General features: G+C 38.3%; 1 protein-coding gene across 2 annotated transcripts in view; it reads left to right on the plus strand.

The window, feature by feature from the left end:
- Nucleotides 1-12,005, plus strand: part of LOC131239688 (uncharacterized) — an 86,746-nt gene extending 74,741 nt beyond the window's left edge. For both annotated transcript variants that reach the window (XM_058237518.1, XM_058237519.1), the window contains 2 exons: nt 10,440-10,979; nt 11,471-12,005. In XM_058237518.1, coding sequence (XP_058093501.1) covers nt 10,440-10,979; nt 11,471-11,659 — 729 coding nt within the window. In that variant the 3' untranslated portion in view covers nt 11,660-12,005. The remainder of the gene's footprint in view (nt 1-10,439; nt 10,980-11,470) is intronic.
- The last annotated feature ends 2,407 nt before the right edge of the window (nt 12,006-14,412 follow it).

The following is a 14,412-nucleotide window of genomic DNA, read 5'->3' on the forward strand; positions in this document are numbered from 1 at the left end:
TGATTGAATTGATTCTTCCAAGCTTAAGCCCATAATGCCCATTCCAATCAGACAACATCTTCGTCGCAGATTCAGAAGCGCACCAGCTGACCGAAAATTGCTGACAGAAGTCGGCAAGAATAGAGGAGATGAAAGGGCAGTGAACCAGTAAATGGTTCACAGATTCTGCCTGGCGCATACAACATAGACAAATGTTAACTAGCTGCATGCCTCTCTTTGTCAAATTATCTATAGTGAGGATTCTATTTCGGCTGAAATTTGATACCCTATGACGCCAAATGAGCCACTTTCATAATCTCTTCCACACAAAAGAGGCTTGAAAGACGATACTTCCAAATGTCTGTTTCACATGCCTCCAAGATGCAGAATCGGTAGATCATTTATTTATTCATTGCTCTTTTGCAAGAGCTTTTTGAGAGGGTTTTTTCAAGTTGTTCGAAATAGCATGGGTATTGTCGTTGTCCATTTCACAACTCTTCTTCATGTGTCACAGTGTTGCTTTTAATAGAAGGCAGAAAAAGTGTGGCAATTGTGTTTGCTTGCAGGGATTTGGGTTTTATGGTAAGAAAGGAATAATCGCTGCTTTAGGAATCGGGAGGGGAGGGTTTTGGAAGTGTTTAATAGGGCTAAATCAAATGTTATGGAATGGGCGATAAGGCATTTGATAAATACCCTGATAGTTGGCTTGAGTTGTAAATTTGATTTTGTTTTGTGTATATTTGAACATTTCGGCTTCGTGTATATTTGAACATTTCGGCTTCAACTGTTTGTTAATAAAATTTTCCAATGTTAAAAAAAGAAAAAAGAAAAAAAAAGAGGCTTGGAAAAGAGAGGACTCTTTAATCCACCAACTCATAGAAGAGAGACCATATTTGGCAGCTATGATCTTTCTCCATAATGAAGATTCTTCCACCCCAAATGCCAGACCCATTTACCTAATAGGCCTCCCCACCGACAAGAGGCTAATAGACATCATTCCAACTGAGAAGATGGGATTTTCCACTAGATGACCCACCTTCCCACAAGAAATCTCTCTTGAGCTTGTTGATTCTTTCAATAACAATTTGAGGCAACAAAATAAGGATAAAAATATAGGGGAAGATACAATTCGGAGGTTTAGAGTTGCCGCTAGCTCAATTCATGTATTTTTGGGTGTAGGGAGCTAGGACCACACAAAAACTCAGAAAATGACTCCCAATGGGCTTCGAACGAAAGATTTGAGCAAGAGACCCCAAATAAAAGAGAGGTGTGAGGCACCTCACCTTGCCCATGTACGCATGGTTTTTTTTTTTTGGAAGATTGAAAGCTTCATTAAGGGAGCCAGAAGCAACCCAAAAGAGAGCCAAAAAAAAGAAGAAAAAAGGAAAAAACAAAACAGAACAAAAGCCAATATACAAAGAAAGAAAACAACAAGACCAAAATGAAGTGGCAAAAACAGGAAAACAAAACCAGCTATACAACTCGAAACCCCCAAGACAGAAACAACTTACCCATTTACAATCCTAGAGCAAAGGAGATAGCACTACTATCCGGAGGATGGGGACTATGCGCCCAGTCAAAAGCTTTACGGAGAATCCCAGCCAACACCCTGGAGGAGGAGGACAGATCTCCGAAGCATCGACTGTTTCTCTCTCCAAATGTCTCAGAGAGTTGCCAACCTGACAAGGCGCCAAAGGGACTTGAGAGGCTTATCGATATTCCTTCCATGCCAGGCAAACAATAGGCTTACTATCTCACAAGGCTTCACCCATAGAGTGCCGAATTTAACGAGAATAGGGGGATCAAACATTCTTGGCAAAGGAACAATGGAGGAAGAGGTGACTAATGGTCTTAGAGTCATTAAGGCAGACGTTGGGGAGGTTCATGCCATGCTTCTGCAGGTTGTCCACCGTGACGATCCTTCCTCTTGTGAGAAGCCAAACAAAAGTAGCGACTTTTGGCGGTCCAACACATGGTTTCTACTCAGTAATGTGGTAGAATTTGGCTCCAACAATCAATTTTTTGCATTCATTTATGAAAGTTGGATACAATTCAGCAAATAAAACAAAATACAAGAAAAAAAAAGTAAGAGGAAAGGAAATGTTCATCAATGCGTGAAGCAAACAACTCTCTCAATCCTCTCCTTACTGTAGATGAGGATGACCTCATTCTTCCTCCCTTTTGCTTGTTTTAGAAGAGTTACTGGAGCCAATTCTTTGGCCTTTTGAGCCGAGCTGTACTCCTTACCTAATTCTAAGCAAAGAACTTCACTGACTTGGCTTCTCTTCTCTTCTTCTCTGGATGTGTTAACCTTTTCTGGACTTCTTAGAAAGCTGCAAAGAGAATAAAAGCCAACTACTTAGAAAATTTCTGAGATCAAAAGGCCCCTTTTCAATGCAGCAAAGGGGTATTTATGGATATAACACATGGCATGATTGAAATTCAGAAGAATTTCATGAATTTTCAAAGGGATGAGTGAGAATACACCTTGATTAATAAGGATCATTAGGTGCAAGGGTAGGATCGCCATTCACATGAGAAAGAGGGGGAAATTTAGTAAAACAAGATTCCCTTTTCGAACTTCAAATTCTGGGGATAAAACTGTAATTTCACTAACCCATATCAGGTATAATGGTAAAATGTAATTAAAATATGGTTAGCACCCAATTAGCACACCTTATTATTTGAAAGTTGGAGGGAATTGGATAGGATTTACAAAACTGGAGAAGCATTTTAGGAAATTTCAGCAAAATTTTACAGCAAACTCATTTCTGACGTCCATTTTGCATGGACCACACTGATTAACCATTCATCGAATCAGAACAATCTCACTACCATTGAAAAACTGACATATCAAATGATCAAACAACTTAATCATCAGATAAGGGGTCAGGTTTCACCAAAAACTGCAATAGTATCAACAAAATGACCTCCATTTGTGGGCCTCTCTATTCATAGATGAATCAATGGTTTGCATTGATTTCAACCTCCTAACAAAGCCACCCAAAATACTACCCTTAGGAGGAAGAAACCAACACAATCAATCATCCTTTGATGTTAGAAAAATCACGCAAAATCACCTAAAGTAGGCAGCGAGCGGTTAAAGTTTTATTGCCTTTGGCCTAAGATGGTCAAACACTGTCTCAATCAGAGATGCTAAAAACACACCGATACGGGGTGGCTAAAGTTTAACTGCCTTCTACACAACCTTCCCAAAAGAAATGATGTGGGCCTTTGAATGAGGCCCACACTTCACAACCACCGTTCATCACTTAGAATATTTGAACATGATTCAAGTCATGATCCCACACTTAGGAGTTGTCACAAAACCCCTCAAGGCCCATCACATCCCCAATCAATTCCCAGCCATTGATTTTTGATCAAAGTACTTGTGTAGTGGGGTGTCTACAACAGGGTGGAAGGGTGAAAATTCAGGTCTATTCTCTGCCAAATCTTTCAATCACATGCTAAAAAATTATGGTGGGGGAAAGTCCAGTTTCCATTCCGCTCACAAACCACCCGCTTTATCCCCCTCCATAAATGGTAATTCTATTCGGGTGGCTGCCCATGAATGGGAAGAAGGTTTTATGGAGAGTGCATTGCTGGGGTCGATTGAAGCCTGGTTTTGGCGGGAAAAGGGGGCCCTTCTCGAAAAGGGGAGAGTTTTATGGAGGCTTTATGTGTTGTCCGGTCTTTGGTCTTTATGGAGTGAATGGTACAACAGAATTTTAACAATAAATCAGAAAACTATGAAGCAATTTTTCATAGAACAGGAGGATAGTTGTAGGGGCTCTGTTGTTCCGAAAAAAAAAAAAAAAAACCAAAATTAGTTGTAGGGGCTTTGATGTTCACACAATAGAACAGAAGGGAGGATAGTTGTAGGGGCTCTATGCTTACACAATTAAAGGTCGTGACAATGTTTTAAATGACTTTACTATGAGCTTAGCCTTGATGCCATGTAGCTTGAGTCACATTACATGCTTATTTTGCATACACTACACGCTACATAGCCTATGGTAGATGCTACGTAGCTTACACCAAGTTATTTTTAGCTAAAAACATTAAAATCAATTAATGTTTTCAACGATTTGTTACATTTTTCATTTGTTTTTAATAAAACTTAGTTAATCTTTTCAGTGATTTTATTAAAATAATATAAGTAATAGTATCAAATCAGTTATGTTGCTCTTTCTTTACCTTTATGCTTAATCTTTGCCTATTTTTCCTATTATTTTAGGTTGTATTTGGTTGCACCAGATGTCATTAAAGTTCATTATTAGTTGGACTAATTCAGTGTAAAATATCATGAAATTTCATGATATTTGGCGCAACCAAGCACAATCTTACCTAAAAATCTAGAAGTAGCACGTAGCTTATGCTGCATACTTGAGAGGGGTGAACGCTATGCTACATGCTATTTGCTATTTAAACCACTGGGTTGTAAACTAGAAGAGATTTTGGGTTGGTTGGAGGGCTCTTCCTCCTTCAGTGGTGGGGGTGGGCTGATTTCTCAGCACTTCTCACTTCCATCCTTTTTCTGTTTTTCCTCTTTCATTTTGCTAATGAAATCTGTGTTGCCACTTGCCATTCAATACATACGTTTACATACATACAGGGAGGGATAGCCTCAAGTCCAACTGGTTGGATGGCAATTTACCACCTGCCTAGTGGATAACTTCCAACCTGCCAACACATGTGAAATCTTGGTTGGTCCGCCATGAGCATCACAAGTCCAACCGGCTGGATGATAAGTTACTGTCTATGTAGCAGATGACATTCACCCATGGCATGCATGCGTGATTGATGTATCAATAGTTACATGTCATCTCCCACGTAAACAAGAGAGAGAATGAACTGTTGGGGGTTTGTAATGTGGCTTCTGCTTTGTCTATAACAGTCAACTTGCACATTTGTTTCCGTCGATAGTGAATATTATCGGCAACTCACCTATTATGTCTAAATATTGAAGTCTTGTTGGTTCAACTAGAATTGGATAAAAAAACTAATTGCAGTGAATGAAGACTAATGTCAAGGTATTCAAAATCGGTTACGTTTCGGCCGTAACGGCCGATACATAACGGTAACGGCATCAACTGTTACGTGATTCGGCCCCGGAACGGGGCACCTCTGTTTTTTGGGTTCGTAACGGCCATTACGGGACCGTAACGGCCGTTACGGTACCGTAACAAACGTTACGGTCCATAACCCTAAAGAAAAATGGAAAAAAAATGGAAAAAAAAACATACCTTTTTTTTCCCTTTTCTTCTTCTTCTTCTTCTTCTTCTTATTATTATTATTATTATCATCATCATCATGGGTCTGCGGCACTGCTGCTGCCCTTCTCTCTCTTCTTTCCCTCTTTTCTTTTCATTTCCCTCTCTCTTCTTTTCTTTTTCCAGAAAAAATGAATGGAACCGCGTGGCTGTTTCACAACCACGCAATTTTTTTAATTTTTTATTATTATATATTTATAATTTGCAGTGCATGCTGCATAGTGCACACGCACTATTTTATTACGTGGGGTGGGCCCCACCTTGATTTATGTATGGTAAATCCATGCCATCCATAATTTTTCAGGTTCATTTTAAAGCATGATCCTTGAAATGAAGGGATCAAAATCTCAATTGGACCACGCAGTTAGGATTGAATGCCCACCGTTAAAATCTTCTTAAGGCCCATTTTGTGATCCACCTAAGCTTTGGATCAGCCTTATTTTTTGGTCCATGCCCTGAAATAAGTGGGCAAAAAGGATGGCCACATGGATATACAACAAATGCATTGAGGTGGGCCCCACTTTTAAAGGCATGCTCACTAGTGGTCCACTGAAGATTTAAATCTACCTGAATTTTTGGATCATGCCTTAAAATGAGTTGGCAAAATGGATTGACGGCATGGATATACAAATATATCAAGGTGGCCCGCCTAGCTCACTAGTGGTCCACCTAAGATCTGGATTTACCTTTTTTTTTTTTTTTTTTCCAATGCCCTTAAATGAGTTGACAAAATGGATGGATGACATGTATATATAACACATAATCGAGTGAACCCCATGTACATGGCCCTAAAAATTTATACATGAGGTATATATCAACTCAAAATTAACCAATTAAATTTTGGGACGGTTGTTGCTAAGTCACAATCCAAAAAATAAATTGTTTGAACAATATTTACTATTAGTTTGCAGACACTTGTTTTTTGAAATAGGACCATTTGATATTTTTCATTTTTCATTGTCCAATAAATGTCCACCAATCCATTAGTGGGATAAGTGCCAATAGATTGCATTAATTTGAGACTAGTTTAGGGCATCAAACGGTCCCCTAATCAGCTCCGAATTGACAACACTATTTACCCCAATTTAATTTTAATTTTTTTAAAAAGATCTATTGAGGAAAATGATATCAAATTGTTAGGTATATGAATTACTTAATAGGATACAAAAGTCCATAAACTCTATATATTGAAATGAAATGTATGTGAGTCACGAAGTATGCAATGCACTAGCACAATAAATAAAAGGAAAACTTGAAAATATAAGATGTTTTGGTATTACATTCATAATAGTAAATATATATATATATATATATATATATATATATATGTATATATATATATATATATATATATATATATATATATAAGTTAGAGCTCAAGGGTGTCAGTTAATTCCAGGTTGTCAGGTTCATAAATCCATCAGACAGCCCGATATAGCATTCTCACCAAAGAGTAGACCGTTACACCACCATAAACATGTTCCAAATTATAAATGAATGTTTATTTGGAATACTTAGAATATTCCGGATTTAATCCACATTTTTTCATATTTTTTTGGCATTTTTTTTTTCGCCGTTACGGGCCGTTACGCCCCCGTATCGCCCGATACGGGCCGTATCCGTATAGGTAACGGTGGGCACCGTTATGCCCACCGATACCGATACCGGACACCTTGACTAACGTACACAATCCTAAGGCGTCGCACCCTACCTAGTATCCCAAACTTAATACATCCATAGAAATAAGATTCCTAGTGGATGGAACTTGGAAAAATTCCTTTACACACTCAAATATTGATCATTGTACTCATACAATATCCATAGGCCCTTATTATAGACTGTGTACACAACTTCCGTTTATGACGCAAACACCTGTCCTTGCTTGAATACAAATCTGAACTTGCTAAGATAGTATAAAGAAGCAATAATAGAAGACTCCAAAAGCTACTATATCTCTAACCTAACGACACAGACCTATGGGATGCTATCTACACGCGTGACTAGGTGGGGCTCACTTTGGGTCTCACCATTAGAGGAGTGTTTGCTTTCATGAGCTCAGTGTGAGTTGCTCGTTGTACAAGTGACTCATGTAGGCAACCACTGGCGATGAGTGAACTCAGTCTAGACAAGAGACTTGGTTGAGTCTCTAAACCTTTATGCTTCACAAATAAGGTGGGTCATTGATGTGCACACGTGGTTGCATGAATGTGCACTGGAAGGTGCAGCCCATTCACAAATATGGTGCTAAAACAAACAAGGAATGGAAACCCTTTAAGAAGTAAAACAGTCCTGAAATTATCCCATTTGGAAACCAACACCAGGTTTTGCTTTGAAGAGCTTAACATATAAATAATGACCATGGCTGATTAGTTGCAGAACACTGATGTAACAGCATTGCTAACATAAGTACTTGGCAATCTTTTTTTTCTTTTTTTTTTTTGCTTTTCTTTTCTTTTCTTCTTCTTCTTTTCTTTCTTTTTCTTCTTCTTTTTTATTTTTTATTTTTTATTTATTTTTGGTAAATGAAGGAAGCTTTTGCATGTCATACCTTGCAACATCTATGTTATTCACTGTTCTGAAGAACATTGATTATTAGAGATGATAATAATGGATCAAACATGTGTGTGCGTGTGCGTGTGAATTGCCATGTGTTGTTATATATTTGTTGCCTGATATGAACTCTTTCATCATATTACCATGGGCCAAATTAACCCAAGGGAGAGTTAGATGTAGGTGACGATTTGGTATATGCTGGAGCATAGGTCTGGGATGTAGGTCTCATAATGGGTTAAATTCTGAACTTTAGAGGGCTGTTTGTATACATGGATAACTGGTTAAGTTTAAAAAAGTAATCGGTCATCACCTAATTAACCATGTTTGGTTGCGAAATAAGAATCGAAAAGTTTTTGTATTGGTTGATGTTTTAACAAAACAAAGGCCCAAACTTGGGTTATTTCTTTAATCCCCACATAGTATTTTTTAACCACTTCTCTTTCCCACCCTAAACCCATACACTGTCACCGCCATTCATGCTTTCTAAACCCTAACACCATCACCACCATTCAAGCAAAGGGAATTGCATGTCAACGACCGTCCTGTGACTGGATTCTGGTATATCTCCTCTCTCTCCCACCATTCAAGCAAAGCGGATTGCATGTCAACGACCTGCCTGTGACCAGATTCTGGTATATCTCCTCTCTCTCTCTCTCCATGTGTGTGCGCGCGCGCGCGTCACGTGCATGTGCGTGTGTGTGTGCCCCATATGACCATCTGGCTCCCAACAACCATATGGGTGGTGGTCAGATTCTCTGCTCCCTCCCTTTGTCTTCTGTCTCAAAATGGTCCCTGATTAACAAACAGTGTTTACCAAACTTGGTTAAAATTTGTATGGTTTGAAACTTAACTGACTATCTTTTGGTTCTGGTCTTTTTCTAACTATTTTAAAATTATTGCTGCATCCAAATTCTGAACAGTGCCTAAAGGTTATTCGATTCAACCCTTCTCAGTGATGGATCTTGTAAAGGGTTAATTTAGGGTCTTTGTGCAGTGTTCTGCCCCACATACATATATGGGCATTTGGAAAGCGGAATAGTGGAATTTTCAAGAACAATGCTGCACTGTTAATGTGTTAAAGGAGCTATCAAATATTATATAATGTTTTGGGGTCTTCCAGTGAACAAAGTAGATTTGGATATCAGATCTGAGTAGAAGTTCAGGAGATATGGACAACCCCATTTGGGTGGATGAAACTGAATGTTGGTGGGGGTTCCATGGGAAACATTATCGATACAGACATTGGTAGGGTAGTTAGAGATAGAGTTGTGAGATATGACAGGAACATCCCTGGAATTTGGGTCTATGGAGAGCCCAAGCAATGATCATAGAAGCTATTCTTTCTCTAGACCTTGCGGGGAGGTGACATCAGTCACTATGAATATCTTCGCGCTTAGAGAAGGGCTGTGAATCTTCTTTTCATCTTTCTCCTGAACTTGATCATCGAGGGAGATGATCAGATTTCCAGTGGGTTTCGTCTGATAAGCGACGGCTGTGGAGGCATGCTATGTATATTCAATGGATCAAGTCTCTTCTGGCCATCCTGGGTACTGTCTTTTTCTTTTTTTTTTTTTCCATTTTCCAGGGACATCAATGAAGTGGCTAATGCCTGGTAGACTCTCTAAAGAAGAAGTGACAAGAAGTTCACTAACCATCAGCTCCTCAGTGTATCCGTTAGTGTTGTTCTTCTCATGTTGTTAATAAATTTTTGTTGTTATTAAAAAAAGGCGCTTTGAGAAGAGTTTTCTTGGTTCCATCAGGGAATGGAAATTCCACTTATGCTGAATTATTGAGTGTCACTAAGAGGGATTGAATCTTCTTCTCCTCCTCCTCTGGACTCTTTTGATGATCCTCATTAGCTTGAGGATGACCTGAGGACTACTCTCTTGGGTGAGTGGCTGAAGCCTCGTGCTGTGGCAGCATGCATCAAAATATTAGAGATTAGAGCCATGCATCAAAATATTAGAGATTAACGCCATTAATAATCTTAATCAGGTTAGATGTAGGCATGTGCCTAGGGAAGCAAATTCCTAGCAGATGCCTTTGCTAAGGAGGGGGTGTCCAGATTGACACATGCACTTGAAGTTCGCACCCATTGCCTTAATGGATTGCAGTTTCCTCTCTTTCTTTATAAAATTTCTTTGTTGTTTAAAAAATGAGCTCAAGGGCCTGTTTGTAAGTGGGAATCCATGATAGAACAAAGGAATTCGTAATCATTATTTCCTAATGTACTCCTAAAAATTTGATTCCATTTTAAGTGGTATATTTGATTTGCAAGTGGAAATCTCCACTTCATTTCATAGGGGTCTCCTTGGGTCTTGTGCTTGAGAATTATTGAGGTGGAGAAGTGTAATGATTACGCCATGGAATCCATTATTTCCTTTGCAAATCAAACAAGAGAAAACATTAATGATTACACTATTCCTTTCCTTTTCCATGGATTCCTACTTATCAAACAGGCCCTAAAGGTTTTATTTTTTATTTTGATTGCTATCTTACATTCTTTCATTTTGAAATAAGCCTGACATGATACTTTTGGGATATACTTTGCTGCTTCATTCAGGGTTATTGTCAAAATTCCTTCTGTATCTTTTAATGCATTGTAACTCATAGCTGTTTGCTTTTGTGCTGCAGGAGTTGCATTCAGAAGTTACCCGCTTTAGGGATGACTTATGGACGGGGATTCGTGATCTTAGTAGAAAGACGGATTTGATTGTTCTTGTGCATAATTTATCACACAAGATCCCAGTATATCATCAACCAAATGCATCAAAGATACAACCAGCCCTTTCGCTTCTCTTGAATGAGGCCAAAGCACTTGGAATCCCTTGGGTCCTGGCCATAACCAACAAGTTTTCTGTCAGTGCAAATCTGCAAAAGTCGGCTGTAAATGCTGTCGTGCAGGCATACGAAGCGTCTCCGAGCATGACCGAGGTTATCAATTCCTGTCCTTATGTCATACCAAGCAGTGCAACTAGTCCTCAAACCTGGGATCCAAATGGTGACACAGATCCCAAAGGGAGGATGGCTGCCCAAAAGCTTCTTCTTGCTCCAATCAACCTTGTCCGGATGCCTTTTCAAAAGAAATCAGTGGTATTGCCTGTTGAAGGTGTAACTTCGCTTTGTCAATTAATACACCGTGTTCTACGGAGCCATGAGGAAACTTCGCTTCAGGTAGCGATATTTAGCCTATCTATTGTTTTTTGATTTTTGATTCGCAAGATCAATGTGCTTTCTTGATATTGTAATCAAGAAGCATGATGAAACACACATCACTGACAAGTAAATAGTATTTTAGTATTTTTGTTGGACATCTAATTATTGACAAGCCAAATTGCTGGTAGAAAGACTAAGATGATGATGATGATGATGAAAATACTTGTAAACATTATTTTAAGTAAAATATGTGGGGTATGACTGAGCCATATGGCCCATATCTAATACAGGTCCTGTGCCATGTACACATCATCTCATATCTGACAGTGACAGTATTCCTGAGTAATTTGAAGGATCTTGTTATTGTAGTCAATATATGTGTTGTTGACTAAATTTAACTTCTTCTTTTTTTTTTTTTTTTCAATTAGGTCCTGTTCCTTTTTTCTTGTGGTTTCCTGTCCCCTTCTTTGAGCTGATGTGTCTCAAATGCTTGCTTGTGATTCACTCAGGAACTTACTTGCGAGAGGCTGCAATTGGAATTGGCAAGAGAACAGGCAATGGTGGCAGATGCAAGACAAGATTCCCAGGGCAAAACAAGCTCCATCACATCTGCGGCTGTCGGTGCATCACTTGGTGCTGGTCTTGGGCTTGTTTTGGCGGTTGTTATGGGTGCAGCATCTGCCTTGAGGAAACCTTGAGAATGTGCAGTCTTGGTTTTCTTTTTGCCTGTTTTGATCGCCCAATGGATGCTGTTTTTCCAGACATAAGAAGTTTGGACCCCTATTCTGTTTACAGAGTTGGATTACTACTTTTTGTTGGCAGACATGTCTTGAAACTTTTGTAGCAAAGGCCATAGCCTGCAATTCATTTTATTCGTGAAACATCTTTGTAGACGAACACTGGCTGAAATGTCGGATGTTTATTTTTCTACTCTTATTTCCAGGTTCATGGGTGTAAAGGGGCCGTGTATATAAAGATGAGATTGTCTGTTGGTATTTGGCAAGATATTCTATCTGTATTAGCAGAATCAGTTGGTTCTTGGTATATTGATCCTTTATCATAATTCATATCCATTTGTAGTGGACCAAGATATATTTTGAACCTTGTTTATGTTGGCTTTTTTTCCCCATTTCTTTCTAATTTATAAACATTTTTGGTGTTTTTCTTTCTTTTCCTCACAATCCACATAACTTCTGTCTGGTAGGTTCCTTTTAATCAAGCAGTAAAAGCATGAAAATAGAACAATGATAGCAGAAAGGGCTTGTTTGATTTTTTGTTCTCCATAAAGAACCATAGGAGAAAGGATTGCAATCCTTCCAAAGGCAAACTCTCATTTTGTCTCTAAAGTTTCTAGTTGTAATTCAACTTTAATCCTAAAGTTTCTTCCATTGATCTCTAAATTTTCTATTTTTAGATTTTTTCTTTTTCATGTTTTCCATTCAAAATTTACCAATAATTTTTGTGTCATTTTACATTTTTTTTTTCCATTTGCTTTAATTTAATTAATGTCCAGTTCATAGATTTACTTTTCTTTTCTTTTCCTTTCCTTTATGAACTCATCTTAATGCAGATGTAAATAGTTCTGAGAATTCAATTAAGTTAATGTCAGTCCACTAACGAGTCTTTAGTTGTGTTAGAGTTTTGACAGGTCTCCGGTTCAAAGGCAAGTCCATTTTTCTAATGCCATGTTTGGTTACGTCTTCCGAGGGGAAAGAAAAGAAAAGGTAATGATTAGGCAATAATTATTTCCACGAGTACTACTGAAATATGGATTCAATTTTTAGGGGTATTGTTTGGATAGCAAATGGAAATCTCATATTTGAGAGACAAGGGTCACCTAGTTTCTTGAGTTAGAGAATCCAAACTATGAAAAAGTGCACTGATTGTGCTGTGGAATCCTTCCTTTTTTTTGCTATCCAAACATCTCAAGCTATGACACCAATGAAAAGCCTTTTCGATTTCCATTGATTTCCATAGAATTGGTGACATCCAACTATGCCCCTAAGATTCTCTTAGGGGCCATTTGGATGGGAGTAAATTGAGGTAAATGACATTTGAAGTGTGTTGGATGGAAGTAAATGCATGGAAATGAAATGGGAGTAAATAAGCTTGCAAATGAAATCCTCTCTAATAGAGAATTTGGAAGTAAATGTAGGTGAAATGCCTTTTTTGAGCTCCTCGGAGAGTTGCACAAGTAAACAAAAGTGCTGCAACGTACATCTCCACCTTACATGTGGCATGCTAATAATACTCCAAAACAATCTAATTATTGGCTACATCACTAAAATCACACCAATAAAATGATCCAAACCGTTCAAAGGCTGACCATCGTTCAAAAAAGTTGGCAAGTTGCTTGTTTGTGATCCTTATGGTTGTGGCCCAACCGAGGCTCAAAATTTCCTCTTTTTTGGCTAAAGTATATATTTCAATGCGCGTATTATAACCATTCTATTAAATATCACATATGTACACTGATTTGAGATACTAAAGTTGATTTGGGATATCATATATGTTCCTATGAATATATTGAAAAATTCCAATGCATTCCAATTCCTCCCGTTTACTCTTATCCAAATAGAATATTTGGATTTCAAATGCATTTCATTAACTCCCATCCAAACACAGCTAAGCAAGCCATTTACTCCCCATTCATTTAATCCAATTCCATTTCTCATTTATACCTCCATTTACAAGCTTCCAATCGATTGGAAAATTCCATATTGAAATATGTATGTTCCTAGGTCGTGCCAGTTAGTGACGTATTGAAATATATACCCTGAAAATCTATAAAAGGAGGTCTGGCCTGTTTGTCCAGACAATCTGTGAGTTCTTTCTTAACCTGATTTTAGATTGAAAGTCTAATATAAGACCATTTTTTCTCTTTCATTGTTGTAGTGAGTAAATAGCAACTTAGAAACAAGGTACAAGTGCTGGAATTTCTTGCAATCTTATCCACATCTTTCTACTCCTGGTTCTCTCGTTGCATCAGATATGACATGAGTATTTGTTCTCATCTATAATTTGCGTTGCATCTGCTTCAATCTAGTATAGGTAGGATGTCGGAGGTTCAGAGTTTCATTGGAATTTAGCAGGTTTGATTTGAATTGTCTCTAAACCAGGTCATACTTATCTTGTTTTCACTTTGGATTAGTGATTGGAATATTAGCTTTTATCAAAATTATGTTTGTGGTATTCTGAATTTTCGGTACACAGAGAAACCCAACAAGTGAGCTACATGTTTGATTGAAAAAATGTGTTTTGTGGGATTCTGAATTTCCTGTACGCAGGGAAACTCAACAAGTGATACTGAAACCCGAGTTGTAAACCTGATGCTGCTTTTTCTGGTTGCTTGAGCGATTGAAGGTAGAAGTGCAGGGGTCCTTTTGGTCAAGGAGTAGACTGGATCTAGATGGTGAAGGTAGCTGGATTGCTTTGGTAGATCCTAGCCATG

This window comes from Magnolia sinica, chromosome 3 (assembly GCF_029962835.1).
Source record: "Magnolia sinica isolate HGM2019 chromosome 3, MsV1, whole genome shotgun sequence".
NCBI classification, from domain to species: domain Eukaryota; kingdom Viridiplantae; phylum Streptophyta; class Magnoliopsida; order Magnoliales; family Magnoliaceae; genus Magnolia; species Magnolia sinica.